Raw genomic sequence first — 15,325 nt, 5'->3', positions numbered from 1 at the left:
CTTTCATATGGTAACTATATCTTCCTTTCCACTCCAGTCTGGCCCTTTTACAATCTCAGCTCCTGTAATGGAGTTATGTCACAACTGATCTATGAAATAAATGGGCATTACATTTGTTTGTATCAAACAGCTGCCACCTAGTTCAAGGTGGTGGTTCATCACCAATATCTTAAGGGGTCATGGCAAGGAGTAATAAATGCAAGCCTTCCCATTAAGTGGATCTCCACACTGTTTTACTCTGTCATTGTTCTCCAATTACCTTTACCCTGCATTGTACAGCCAGCAAGATCGTAATAACTTTTGATCATAGTTGCAGAGTACACTATCTCTTCCCTTGAATTTTCTAGGCCATTAATTGCTCACCCAACTTAAAATACTTTCTGTTGCCCATTTTCTTTGTTGACAAACACATTGGTCGCAAGTATGTTGTACGTTATGAGTACCCCGTATAAAATCTGATTACCTCTCCAAGTCACAGTTGCATCATCCTATATTTGACCATTAACCAAATCTAAATCTGTACCTAAACTATCTTATGAACTAAATTATTACTCCCCCTCCCCCACCATATTACTGTGTTTATATCTCACTCAAGCATAATAGCTCTGAGGTGATTTCTCAAGATCCTGGCACTTACTGAAACTATGATTGTATGGATTTATGTTGTTTTTCTCAAGTACCTACACTCTTCTGATGTGGATAATGACTTGCACTTTACTATGGCTCATCTTAATTGATTATAGTTAATTATTTAAAGTTTATGTGCAGATTAACTTTTGTTTCAAACTACTACTTTTACATAAAGGATTACATCCTTCATCATATTCTAACTATTACCAAATTCCCAACTTTTTATGATATATTCAGCAGAAGTAGTACAATAGTACTTTGTGTTAATACAAGTACTGCATCTGCACCTTCAGACTTGATAAGATGAATGTTCATAATTATGTCCAAGATCATATAAATGATCACCCAATTTGTCAAGAGATTTACAGAAGTTCCTAAAGTCAGCATTATAGGCCACTCACAAAGTAAATGTTTATATTTTTACCTTAGTGTCAAGGCCCTCTAATTTTCAGTTAAAATATCTTAACTACTATATATATATGTATAGTGTGTGTGTGAGAGAGAGAGAGAGAGTGAGTGTGTGTGTATAGAAACAGTTGCAAACAATTCCGAAATCTGTTGTATTGTTCTTCTTTAGAACAAGTTTACAGTATGGTATTATGTGCTTGAAGCGGTTAAATTATGACCGAAAGGAACTGGAAAAGAGGAGAGAACTGAGCCAGCATGAAATTAAAGGTGAGCAATATTTCCCCACACATGTGATTTTTAAATGAAAAAAATGTAAAATATAACTAATGTGTGACATTCCTCATCGTGAATTAAAACTAAATTGTGATGTGTAACATGTGACGGCTAAATTGCGACTAGAACTAACTGATATTTTTTGGGAGTCATTGCAATGCACGTGAATTTTAAGATGTTAGGATGAATATGTTGGATATATTTGGATATATTTTAATTACTTGGACAGAAAATCACTCTTAATACTTAAATCGTCTTCAAAATACATGTAGTTAAATCCTTGTACATATAGTTGAAAATAGATGCCTAGAAGCTGGATCAGGAAAAGCTATATTTCTATCCACTAAGCAAGTCAATTTAGACAGTAGACAATAGACAATAGGTGCAGAAGTAGACCATTCGGCCCCTCGAGTCTGCACCGCCATTCTGAGATCATGGCTGATTATTCACTATCAATACCCAGTCCCTGCCTTGTCCCCATATCCCTTGATTCCCCTATCCATCAGATATCTATCTAGCTCCTTCTTGAAAGCATCCAGAGAATTGGCCTCCACCGTCTTCCGAGGCAGTGCATTCCACACCTCCACAACTCTCTGGGAGAAGAAGCTCTTCCTCAACTCTGTTTTAAATAACTGACTTCTTATTCTCAATCCATGCCCTCTGGTACTGGACTCTCCCAACATCTGGAACATATTTCCTGCCTCAATCCTATCAAATCCTTTAATTATCTTAAACGTTTCAATCAGATCCCCTCTCAATCTCCTCAATTCCAGCGTGTACAAGCCCAATCTCTCCAATCTCTCTGCGTAAGACAGCCCTGCCATCCCAGGAATCAACCTAGTGAATCTACGCTGCACTTCCTCAATTGCCAGAATGTCCTTCCTTAAACCTGGAGACCAAAACTGTACAGAATATTCCAGGTGTGGTCTCACCAGGGCCCTGTACAAATGCAAAAGGACATCCTTGCTCTTGTACTCAATTCCCCTTGTAACGAAGGCCAACATTCCATTTGCCCTCTTCACTGCCTGTTGCACTTGCTCATTCACCTTCATTGACTGGTGAACTAGGACTCCTAGGTCTCTTTTCATTTCTCCCTTACCTAACTCTACACCGTTCAGACAATACTCTGCCCTCTTGTTCCTGCTTCCAAAGTGGATAACTTCACATTTATTCACATTGAATGAGATCTGCCAAGTATCTGCCCACTCACCTAGCCTATCCAAGTCTCCCTGTATTCTCCTAACGTCCTCTTCGCATGTCACACTGCCACCCAGTTTAGTATCGTCAGCAAACTTGCTGATATAGTTTTCAATGCCCTCATCTAAATTGTTGACATAAATCGTAAAGAGCTGTGGTCCCAATACAGAGCCCTGTGGTACCCCACTAGTCACCTCCAGCCAGTCCGAGAAATACCCATTCACTGCTACCCTTTGCCTTCTATCTGCCAACCAGTTTTCTATCCATGTTGAAACCCTGCCCCCAATGCCATGAGCTCTGATTTTACTCACCAATCTCCTATGTGGCACCTTATCCAATGCCTTCTGAAAATCTAGGTACACAACATCCACTGGCTTACCCTCGTCTAACATCCTTGTTACACCCTCAAAAAACTCCAACAGATTAGTCAAGCATGATTTGCCCTTGGTAAATCCAAGCTGGCTCAGCCTAATCCTATTTCTGCCATCAAGATGTGCCACTATTTCGTCCTTAATAATGGACTCAAGCATCTTCCCCACGACTGACATTAGGCTAACAGGGTGATAGTTCTCAGTTTTCTCCTTCCCTCCCTTCTTGAAAAGTGGGATAACTCTCCACTCTTCAGGAACTGATCCTGAATCTAAGGAACATTGGAAAATGGTTACCAATGCATCCGCAATTTCCTGAGCCATCTCTTTTAGAACCCTCGGATGCAGACCATCTGGACCCGGGGATTTATTAGCCTTCAGTCCTACCAGTCTACTCATCACAGTTTCTTTCCTAATGTCAATCTGTCTCAATTCCTCTGATATCTTATGTCCCTGGCCCATCCATACATCTGGGAGATTGCTTGTGTCCTCCCTGGTGAAGACAGATCTAAAGTACGCATTAAATTCTGTTGCCATTTCCCTGTTTCCCATAACAATTTCTCCCAATTCATTCTTCAAGGGGCCAACATTGTTCTTAACTATCTTCTTTCTCTTCACATTGCTAAAAAAGCTTTTGCTATCCCCTTTTATATTCCTTGAAATTTATATTTCAATTTAAATGAAAATTAAAATGTAATTGAATGAGTAGGCATTTATGCAGATTGGTCATGCCTGTAATTTTTCATCCGCATCTTCTATATAATTGTCACGAACTTACAGAGGCCCTGGATTACATAATGAGCTTTCTTGGTATTCACTTCTGTAACTTTCATTGAAACAGATCTCTTCTGTAGAGGCAGTCTTTTGTAAAATTCATAAGGCTTGTTTCAGTGTGAGTTCACTGAGACTGGGTATTAGCTTAAGCTAGACCCCCCTTGGTATATCTGATTACTTTGTGCCCTTGAGCCAGTGAGCCTCACATCAGTGGTAGAGAAGCTACTGGAGAGGATACAGAGGTATAGGATTTATAGACCTATACCTTTATTTATTTTTAGGATTTATGCATTTCTTACATAGGGACAATTATAGGGAATGACCCGTCCTGACAAAGGGTCTCGGCCCAAAACGTCTACTGTACTTCTTCCTATAGATGCTGCCTGGCCTGCTGCGTTCCACCAGCATTTTGTGTGTGTTGCTAGGGACAATTAACATGGCTTTGTGCGGGGCAGGTCATCCCTTCCAAACTTGATCATGATTTTTGAGGAAATGACAAAGGAACAATGAGGGTAAAGTAGTGGACGTTGCCTATATGGACCTTAATAGAACATTTGACAAGGTCCGTCATGGTAGGTTGATTCAGAAGATTAAGATTCATGATATCCAAGTAGAATTGTATGTTTGGATTCAGAACTGGCTTGCGCATAGAAGACGGAAAGTGTGGAAGGCTGTTATTCTGATCAGTAGTGTTCTGCAAGGATCAGTGCTAGAACCTTTATCTCTAATCAGGGTTTTGTCCTGAAATACCAACAGCTGGGTTCCTCCAGCAGATTGTCTGTAGCTTCTGCATCTATTGCCTATGTTTGACAATGTTCTGTATATAACCTAACTAGATTTTTATAAAGCTAAAACATAACTTCCTGACTCTTGAACTCAATGCCTCAAATAATAAAGGCAAGAATGCCATACATCTTGATTACTACCAGATCAGTTTGTGCAGCCATTATCAGAGCTATAGACTTGAACCCTACGATCCCTCTGTACATCAAAGCTGTTAAGGATCCTGCCATTAACTGTGTACTTTCCCTTTACACTTGATCTCCCAAAGTGCAACACCTTACGTTTCCCATATTAAACTCCATCTGTTATTTCTCCATATATAACTAATTCATATCTTTTTGTATCCTTTGGCAATGCCACCAAGCTTTGTGCCATATATTTCACAAAAAGCAGAAGTTACAGTTTAGAATCCTATGGAACACCATTGGTGCCAGAACTCCAACCAGAATGGAACCCCTCCATCATTACTCTCTGTCCTCTCTGTGCAAGCCAGTTCTGATTCCAAGCAACCCAATCACTGTGGATCCCAAGTATCTTAATCTTCCAGATGAGCCAAACAAGAAAGACTTTGTCAGTTACTTTGCATCTTTTTCATGATTGCTTCTGACCATCTAATCAAGAATGGTTGGACAAATTCCTCTTTAGTGATACAGGTATGATTTCAATCAAATTCAGTTTGAATCATCTGGTGCTAGTGACCATCAAGGTGACACTTGGTGAATCAACACTAATATGATAAGCAATGCCATATTAGTGAGATTTCTGCATGAACTTCACATGAGAGCTGATTCAAGTCAAACTGATGAATGCCATTACTCCTGTGCTCTTTTCCCAGCATTTTTTTTTTGGTGGTGTTTACTTGGAGAATGTGAACATTATTGGAAAGGCCAACTTTTTTTCCCATTCCTAAGTGCCATTGGGAAAATCATGTGAGCTGCAATGTTTCCAGTAAAGACTCAATGCCCTTGGGAATTTCAGAATTTAAATCCAGTTACAATGAAAAAATAATGATATATCTCAAAGACAGGACAATACAGTATATGACTTGGAGGGGAATCTGCAGATGGTAGAAACTTTTGCCCTTTTCCTTGCTGGTACTGCAGACTGGAAAGGAGCCACGAGCGTATACTTAAGAAGTAACTATACACTTTTTAAGTGTAGATGAAGCACACTCTATATATACAAGAGATTCTGTAGATGTTGGAAATCCAGAGCAACACAGACAAAATGCTGGAGGAATTCAGCAGATCAGGCAGCAACTGTGGAAATGAATAAACAGTTGACAGTTCAGGCCAAGACCCTTCTTCGGGACTGGAAAACAAGGGGGAGGATGCCAGAATAAAAAGGTGGGTGGGGTGGTGAGAGAAGAAGAGCGACTAGCTGGAAGGTGATAGGTGAAGCCAGGTGGGTGGGAAAAGCAAAAGGCTGGAGAAGAAGGAATGTGATAGGAGAGGAGATTGGTCTGTGGGAGAAAAGGAAAAAGATTGCTCCTCCACCCTTAAGAGTGCCCTCATCATGGCAAAAGAGGAGGCTATAGACTGACATGTTGGACCAGGAATGGGATAAGAATTTATTCTAGGTAGCTTTTAACATGATATCATGAACATCGATTTCTCCTTCCAATAATTTCTTTCCTCCCCTTCCCTCTTCTATTCCCCACTCTGTCCTCTTACCTCTTCTCCTTATCTGCCTATCACCCCTCCGTAGTGCCCTGCCTTCTTCTTTTATCCTTTTCGTTCTTTTTCAATTAATAACTATGAAAACCTCATAATGGGCTTTCCCATTGAAAGGGGCTCTATATAAGAACCACTCAATCAGAAGAGAGATTTGTGATTTCTCGGAAAAGGGTTGGGGGCAGGGAGGCTAATAGATCGTAAGTCTGACAGACCATCATATTGAATTTCTCCTCTCAGTTTGACAAAGGAATAAACAGTCACAAGCTGTGTACTGCTGATTCTGGCAGGAGGTAGAGTTCTTTAATCTCAGCATCCAACAGGGCACAATTAGATTTCGAGCATCAGTCCTGTGGATTTGCATCTCAAAGAATTAATTGCTTGACGGATGGGCAGGAAACAGACGTCAAACTTGAAATGGAACTTAGAAAAACAGGAAGTTCCAATTTAAAACATGTTATGCTTTAAATTGAATGTCTTTATGTTAAGGCATTCAGCTCAAGCCAAAAAATGTATCACCATATTAGTCTTATGATGTTATATAATAAATATAGTACCTATTTTTTCCTGTGCTGTCCAACTTTTTACAACATAGACATACAGCACAGGAAGTGATTTTTCAGCCTACAGTGTTGTGCTGAACTAAGTAATTAGCAATTTAAATGAGTTTTTCTTTAACCCTTTTGATAAATTCTCTGAACTGTGAACAAAATAAAAGCAAAACAAAATGCTGGAAAGGCAAAATACATCAGCCGGCATCTGTAGGAATTAATTGTCTCTTTTAATAGCCCCTAATACCATGTCATCTACCTAACATGCTCTACTTATGCTTGAGCTAGAATTTAAATACTGGCAGTGTTTTTATGTTTAACTAAAAATCTTGTCATAGAAACATAGAAAACCTACAGCACAATAGAGGCCCTTTAGCCCACAAAGTTGTGCCAAACATGTCCCTACCTTAGAAATTAGTAGATTTACCCATAGCCCTCTATTTTTCTAAGCTCCATGTACCTATAATACTCTCTTAAAAGACCCTATCATATCTGCTTCCACCACTGTTTCCACCAACCCATTCCACGCATTCACCACTCTCTGAGTAAAAAAACTTACACCGACATCTCCCAGTCAGTACCTACCCCCCAGCACCTTAAACCTGTGTCCTCCTATGGCAACCATTTCAGCCCTGGGAAAAAGCCTCTGACTATCCACACGATCAATGCCTCTCATCACCTTATACACCTCTATCAGGTGACCTCTCATCCTCCGTCGCTCCAGGGACAAAAGGCCGAGTTCACTCAACCTATTCTCATAAGGCATGCTCCCCAATCCAGGCAACATCCTTGTAAGTCTCCTCTGCACCCTTTCTATGGCTTCCCATCCTTCCTGCAGTGAGGCAACCAGAAATGAGCACAGTGCTCCAAGTGGGGTCTGACCAGGGTCCTATACAGTTGCAACATATAGGCTCCTAAATTCAATTCCACAATTGATGAAGGCCAATACACCGTACGCCTTCTTAACCACAAAGACAATCTGCGCAACCGCTGTGAGCATCCTATGGACGCGGACGCCAAGATCTCTCTGATTGCCCACACTGCCAAGAGTTTATCACTAATGCTATATTCTGCCATCCCTGAGCAGCGCCACCATTCCAACATGCTTCAGGGCTGCCACCATCATCCCCATGCCGAAGAAGTCTTCAGTGTCCTGCCTAAATGACTACAGTCCCATTGCACTTACATCCTTCAACATGAAGTGTTTTGAGAGGCTCGTAATGAGGCATATCAAGACCATGCTGCCCCCCTCACTGGACCCCCTGAAGTTTGCGTACCGTCCCAACCGCTCAACAGATGATGCCATTGCCCCACCCTCCACCTGGCCCTAACCCACCTGGACAAAAAAGACACAAATGTTCGGATGCTGTTCATAGACTTTAGTTCAGCATTCAATACAACCATCCCTCAGAAACTGATTGGAAAGCTGAGCCTACTGGGCCTGAACACCTCCCTCTGCAACTGGATCCTAGACTTCCTGACTGGGAGACCTCAGTCAGTCCGGATCAGAAGCAGCATCTCCAACACCATCACACTGAGCACGGGAGCTCCCCAGGGTTGCGTGCTCAGTCCACTGCTGTTCACTCTGCTGACCCACGACTGCTGCAACACACAGCTCGAACCATATCATTAAGTTCGCCGATGACATCACCGTGGTGGGTCTCATCAGCAAGAACGTCAAGTCAGCTTACAGAGAGGAGGTGCAGCGGCTAATGGACTGGTGCAGAGCCAACAACCTGTCTCTTAATGTGAACAAAACAAAAGAGATGGTTGTTGACTTCAGGAGGGCATGGAGTGACCACTCTCCGCTGAACATCGACAGCTCCTTGATAGAGATCGTAAAGAGCACCAAATTTCTTGGTGTTCACCTGACAGAAAATCTCACCTGGTCCCTCAACAGCAGCTTCATAGCAAAGAAAGCCCAACAGTATCTCTACTTTTTGTGAAGGCTGAGGAAAATCCATCGCCCACCCCCCCATCCTCATTACATTCTACAGGGGTTGTATTGAGAGCGTCCTGAGCAATTGCATCACTGCCTGGTTCAGAAATTGCACCATCTCAGATCGCAAGACCCTTCAGAGTATAGTGTGGTCAGCTGAAAAGATCATCGTGGTCTTTCTTCCCGCCATCACGGACATTTACACTACATGCTGCATCTGCAAAGGAAACAGCATTATGAGGGACCCCATGCACCCCTCACACAATCTCTTCTCCTTCCTGCCGTCTGGGAAAAGGCTCCGAAGTATTCGGGCTCTTACGACCAGACTATAGAACAGTTTCTTCCCCCAAGCTATCAGACTCCTCAGTACCCGAAGCCTGGACTGACACCTTGCCCTACTGTCCTGTTTATTATTTATTGTAATGTCTGCACTGTTTTTGTACACTTTATGCAGTCCAGTGTAGGTCTGTAGTATAGCTTTCTCTGTGTTTTTTTTATTATTACGTAGTTCAGTCTAGTTTTTTGTACTGTGTCATGTAACACCATGGTCCTGAAAAACATTGTCTCATTTTTACTATGCACTGTAACAGCAGTTATGGTCGAAATGACAATAAAAGTTGACTTGACTTGACATTTGATCTACCAAAATGAACCACTACACACTTATCTGGGCTGAACTCCATCTGCTACTTCTCAGCCTGATTTGCATCCTATCCATGTCCCACTGTAAACTCTGACAGCCCTCCACACTATCCACAACACCTCCAATCTTTGTGTCATCAGCAAACTTCCTAACCCATCCCTCCACTTCCTCCATCCAGTTATTTATAAAAATCACGAAGAGTAAGGGTCCCAGAACAGATTCCCTGAGGCACACCACTGGTCACTGACCTCCATGCAGAATATGACCCGTCTATAACCACACTTTGCCTTCTGTGGGCAAGCCAGATCTGGATCCACAAAGCAATGTTCCTTTGGATCCCATGCCTCCTTACTTTCTCAATAAGCCTTGCATGGAGTACCTTACCAAATGTCTTGCTGAAATCCATATACACTACTTCTACTGTTCTTCCTGCATCAATGTGTTTAGTCACTTCCTTAAAAAATTTAATCAGGCTCTTAAGGCTCGACCTGCCCTTGACAAAGCCGTGCTGACTATTCCTAATCATATTATACCTCTCCAAATGTTCATAAATCCTGCCTCTCAGGATCTTCTCCATCAACTTACCAACCACTGAGGTAAGACTCACTGGTCTATAATTTCCTGGGCTATCTCTACTCCTTTTCTTGAATAAAGGAACAACATCCACAACCCTGCAATCCTCTGGAATCTCTCCTGTCCCCATTGATGATGCCAGAGGCTCAGCAATCTCCTCCCTCACCTCACAGTAGCCTGGGGTACATCTCATCTGGTCCCAGCGACTTATCCCACTTGATGCTTTCTAAAAGCTCCAGCACATCCATCCTCTTTCTTAATATCTACATGCTCAAGGTTTTCAGTTTTTTGCAGGTCATCACTACAATCACCAAGATCCTTTTCCATAGTGAATACTGAAGTAAAGTATTCATTAAGTACCTCTGCTATTTCCTCCAGTTCCATATACACTTTCCCACTGTAACACTTGATAGGTCCTATTCTTTCATATCTTATCCTCTTGCTCTTCACGTAGAATGTCTTGGGGTTTTCCTCAATCCTGCCCACCAAGGCATTCTCATGGCTCCTTCTGGCTCTCCTAATGCCCTTCTTAAGCTCCTTCTTGTTAGCTTTATAATCTTCTAGATCTCTAACATTACCTAGCTCTCCAAACCTTTTGTAAGCTTTTCTTCTTGACTAGGTTTATTACAGCCTTTGTACACCACGGTTCCTGTACCACAGTTCCAGATGGAGGACTTCCTAGTTAGAAATCTGAACACCTAACAATTTTCAGTTATACCTTTGTGGAAACCTCTGTCATCATTTGCAATGTCAGCATTTCTCACATTTTGCAAATTCTACAAATAGCAGTTAGTTTTAAACATGTATTTTTAAAATCCAGATTAGATATCAATTTGTATGGCATTCAATCTTGGCTAAAAAATAGACCCAATGGATGCATGTACAGTTGTTTGGTCACTTTCTTAATAGTTATGGTTTTCTTTTGACTCAGATATAAGTCTGAAACAAGAATGAGGTTGACAACATAGGATTAAATAAACATTCAGTTAAGGTATAATCTTTGTTGAAAGTCTCTTTGGTAAAATTGATTGGAGCTGAGAAAGAGAAATGCATCCTGAAGTAAGGTGTGATTCATTTTATATTTCATTATGGAGCCAGAAGTGCCAATGCATCCTCATTCAACCAGAATGGCAACTGACACAATCCTCACCTCACTGCAGCCACTGCTCCAGGCAGACGATAACATTGTGGAGATATAATTAGCACCAGACAAATTTCTATTGATTCTTATGTCTTTTGGCACCAACATACCTGTGTTTAATTTGTGCAAAGTAACCGTAAACACCAGCCGATACACTAAGGAAATAATTTCAAAAATAATATCAAACAATAGCTAGAGATTTAAAATAAAAATAGAAAATGTTGGAAATGCCAATCATTTGAGTAGCATTTTGTGAGAAGAGAAACACAATGTTTCCGATTGATGGATTTTCATTAATACAATAAAAAATCAATTGTTAGCAGGGTTTAAAAGCAATGAAGAGGAAAGAACAAAAGGGGAAAAAAGTAGCAAAAGGGAATGATAGCACAATGTGAGAACAAGTAATAGAACAAATAATAACAGAGCAGGCCTGTCTGAAGGCCTTGTTTAAATAAAAATCAAACATAGCATCTGAAAAGATCCCACATGGTAAGCTAGTCCAAAAAAACTTCAGATACATGGGACGCAAGGCAAGTGGAGGGCAGTGACTGATGGATCCTTTTGCTATTAGAAGTCTGTGGCCAGTGTTGTATTGCAGGGCATACTGCTGGGATGGATCTGACTAGGATATATCTGTAGACCATACGATTAGTATGTTCCCACACCAATGGTCTCACTTTAAGGACTCTTTATCTTGTTATTTCATGCTCTTTCATTTCATAATCATTATTTATTGCTATTTATATATATTTGCATTTGCACAACTTGTTGTTCATTGATCCTGTTTACATTTACTGTTCTATGGATTTGCTAAGTATGCCTTCACGATAAAGAATCTCAGGGTTGTATGTGGTAACGTATGTATTCTGATAGTAAATTTGTTTTGAACTTTTAGAAAATATTCAGGCAATCTGAATGTTGGTGGTGTTATGGATAGCAAGGGAGGTTTTCTAAAGCTTCAGCAAGATGCAGAGCATATGGAAAGGTGGGTGGAACATTGGCAGATGGAATTTAATCTTGACAAGCGTGGGTGAAACAGTTTGGAAAGTCAGATATTGATAGGACATACACAATAATGTCTCGGTGCTATGGAGTAGTGAGAGATAAAAGGATCTTGGAGGAAGATAACATAGGTTGTTCTTTGAAATAGACAACATGGATAAATACGGAAGGCATACTGCACACTTGCCTTCATTGGTTTTCATAAAGAATATAAACTGTAGTATGTTGTAACCTTACAAAACATTATTAGGCCAAACATAGATTATTGGTTGGTACACTTAAGGAAGGATATAGTTGAAGTTGGAAAGAATGCAGAGGAGAGTCATCAAAATATTGCCTGGATTGGAGATATAGGGAAAGATTCAATAAGCTGCCTGTGTTTTCCCTGGAGTACAGGAAGTTAAGGGGTGACATGATAAATGTACATAAAATTATGAAATGCATAAGTACACTCAGTGGCCACTTTATTAATTACATCTGTACACCCTCTCTTTAATGCAAATATCTAATCAACCAATCATTGGCAGCAACTCAATACATAAAAGCATGCAGACATGGTGAAGAGGTTCAGCTATTGTTCAGACCAAATATCAGAATGATAAACAAATGTGATCTAAGTGACTTTGACCAGGGAATAATATGTGACGTTCTGGGTGAGGGTGTGAGGGTACTGCCCCTGCATTTCTAATGACCAGTACCGTTTATTGTTCTTGTGTTAAAATGCTTTTATGGGATTATGGTGGGAAGCTCCAGTTTATTTATTGTTACATTTTAGCTTGAGTTATACAGTTTCTTGCTTGTGTATTTGTGGGTGTGTGATAGTCACCTCGCCCGTTTGTGTGAGACTGGGTGAGGTTTACTGTCTGGGTCATGGGCCTGGTCTGTTTGTATCTATCAACAACAATAAAACCATTGTTGAATGAAACAGCTTCCTCACCTGTCATTATGGACCAAATGCTCGCCACAAGTAGTTGATGCCAGACAGGACGGTTTGAGCATCATGCACAATAGTCTCTAGAGTTTACAGCAAAAGTTGCAAAATAACAGAAGACATCCAGTGAGCAGCAGTTCTGTGGGCATAAGTGCCTTGTTAATGAGAGAGAAGTCAGAGGAGAATGACCAGACTGGTTCAAGCTGACAGGAAGGCAACAATAACTGAATAACCATACGTTACAACAGTGATTTGCAGAAGAGCATTTCTGTTGAACCTTGAAGTGGATGGTCTACAGCAGCAGAAGACCACAAACATGCACTCAGATATTTTTTCATGATAGTGGTATGAAAAACAAAATATGTAAATTTAAAGCAAGAAATGGAATCTTAAAAGGAATTTGAGGGGTAAGTTTTATTTACTGCCAAAGGAGGTGGCGAAGTCAGATGCATTTGATATTTAGACAGATACTCATCTAGGCAATGTGTAGAAGGATACAGACCTAGTGCAAATAAATGAGTTAAGTGTAGTTAGATAAAAGGTTGGCATGGATGCAGTGTTTTCTGCGCTGTGCAACTCTATGACTTAAATCTGCAATTATGAAAAGGCAATACTGTGAATGCTCGAAACAGGAAATCAAGTTTCTGGGCATTCTCTGGATGATTGTAACAAATCCATGAAAATATGATGTTCTGGTGCTTGAACTTGCAATGAGATTTGTTGGAATCGGCTTCGGATGCTAAGATTAGAAAGAGGCGACATTGAATCTTTGTGGGTGGAGTTAAGAAATTGCAAAGGTAAAACAGAATGGGAATCATATATAGACCTCCAAATAGTAGCCAAGATGTGGGTTTAAGATTGCAAAGGGGGCTGGAAAACGCATGTAATAAGTGTAATGACACAATTGTAATGGGGGACTTCAGTACGCAAGGGGATTGGGAAAATCAGGCTGGCATCGGATTGCAAGAGAGGGAATTCGTTGAATGCCTACAAGATGGCTTCTTAGAGCAGTTTGTGCTTGAGCCTACATGGGGAAGGCTATTTTAGATTGGGTGTTACATAATAACCAGATCTTAATAGGGAGCTTAATGTGAAGGAACCCTTAGGAAGTAGTCATTATAACATGATTGAATTCATACTACAATTTGAGAGGGAGGTGCATAAGTCAGATGTATCAGTATCACAAAGGAATAAATGGAATTACAGAGGCATGAGAGAGGAGCTTGCCCAGGTGGATTGGAGGAGGATACTGGTGGGGATGGGCAGAGCAGAGATGACTGAACTTTCAAGGAATAGTTCATAACGTGCAGGATAGATATGTCCCACAGCGGAAGAAGGTCTCAAATGTCAGGGGTAGGCAACCATGGCTGACAAAGGAAGTTAAGGACTGCATAAAAGCCAAGGAAAGAGCATATAAGATAGCTAAAGCGAGTGAGAAGTTGAAAGATTTGGAAGCTTTTAAAATCTATGAAAAAGCAACTAAATAAGCTCTAAGAAAGGAAAAGATGAAATAGTAAGACAGAATAATATAAAGCGGGATACCAAAAGTTTTCTCAGTTATATAAAGAGTAAAAGGCAGGTGAGAGTTGATATTGGACTGCTGGAAAATGATGCTGGTGAGGTAGTAATAGAGGACAAAGAAATGGCAGATGATCTTAATGGGTGCTTTGCAACTGTCTTCACTGTGGAAGACACTAACAGTGTGCCAGAGGTCTGGAAGTGTCAGGAAGCTGGAGTGAGTGCCATTGCTATTACGAAGAAAGAAGTGTGAGGCAAACTCTAAGGTCTTAAGGTGGATAAGTCACATGGGCTAGGACTACATCCCAGAATCCTGAGAGAAGATAGTAATGGATGCATTAGTCATGTTCTTTCAAGAATCACTTGATTCTGCCATGATCCCAGATGATTGGAAGATTGTAAGGGTCACTCCACTGTTTAAGAAGGGAGGAAGGCAAAGGAAAGGAATTATAGGCCAGTTAGTCTACCCTCATTAGTTGGAAAAGTGTTGGAGTCTATTATTAAGGATGAGATTTTGAGGTACTTGGAGACTAATGACATAATAAGTCAAAGTCAGCATGGTTTCTGCAAAGGGAAATCTTGCCTGATAAACCTGTTAGAATTCTTTGAGGAAGGAACAAAGAGGCTGGACAAAGGATAGCAATGGTCATCATTTACTTGGATTTTCAGAAGGTGTCTGATACGGTGTCACACATGAGGCTGTTTAACAAGATAAAATCCGATGGCATTACAGGAAAGATACTGGCTTGGATAGTGGAATAACGGCTGACTGGCAAGAGGCAGCAAGGGGCCGTTTCTGTTTGGCTGCTGGTGACTAGTGGTGTTCTTCAGGGTCAGTATTGGGACCACTGCTTTTCACATTGTTATCAGTGTTTTAGATAATGGAATTGATGGTTTTGTGGCAAAGTTTGCAGATGATAT

The 15,325-nt window shown here is 40.8% G+C and overlaps 1 protein-coding gene across 1 annotated transcript in view; it reads left to right on the top strand.

The window, feature by feature from the left end:
• ppfia2 (PTPRF interacting protein alpha 2) overlaps positions 1-15,325 on the top strand; it is a 260,698-nt gene that overhangs the window by 223,190 nt on the left and 22,183 nt on the right. The window contains exon 25 of the mRNA XM_059978396.1: positions 1,208-1,305. Coding sequence (XP_059834379.1) covers positions 1,208-1,305 — 98 coding nt within the window. The remainder of the gene's footprint in view (positions 1-1,207; positions 1,306-15,325) is intronic.

This window comes from Hypanus sabinus, chromosome 8 (assembly GCF_030144855.1).
Source record: "Hypanus sabinus isolate sHypSab1 chromosome 8, sHypSab1.hap1, whole genome shotgun sequence".
Classification (NCBI taxonomy): domain Eukaryota; kingdom Metazoa; phylum Chordata; class Chondrichthyes; order Myliobatiformes; family Dasyatidae; genus Hypanus; species Hypanus sabinus.
This window is presented reverse-complemented; position numbering and strand designations above follow the sequence as displayed.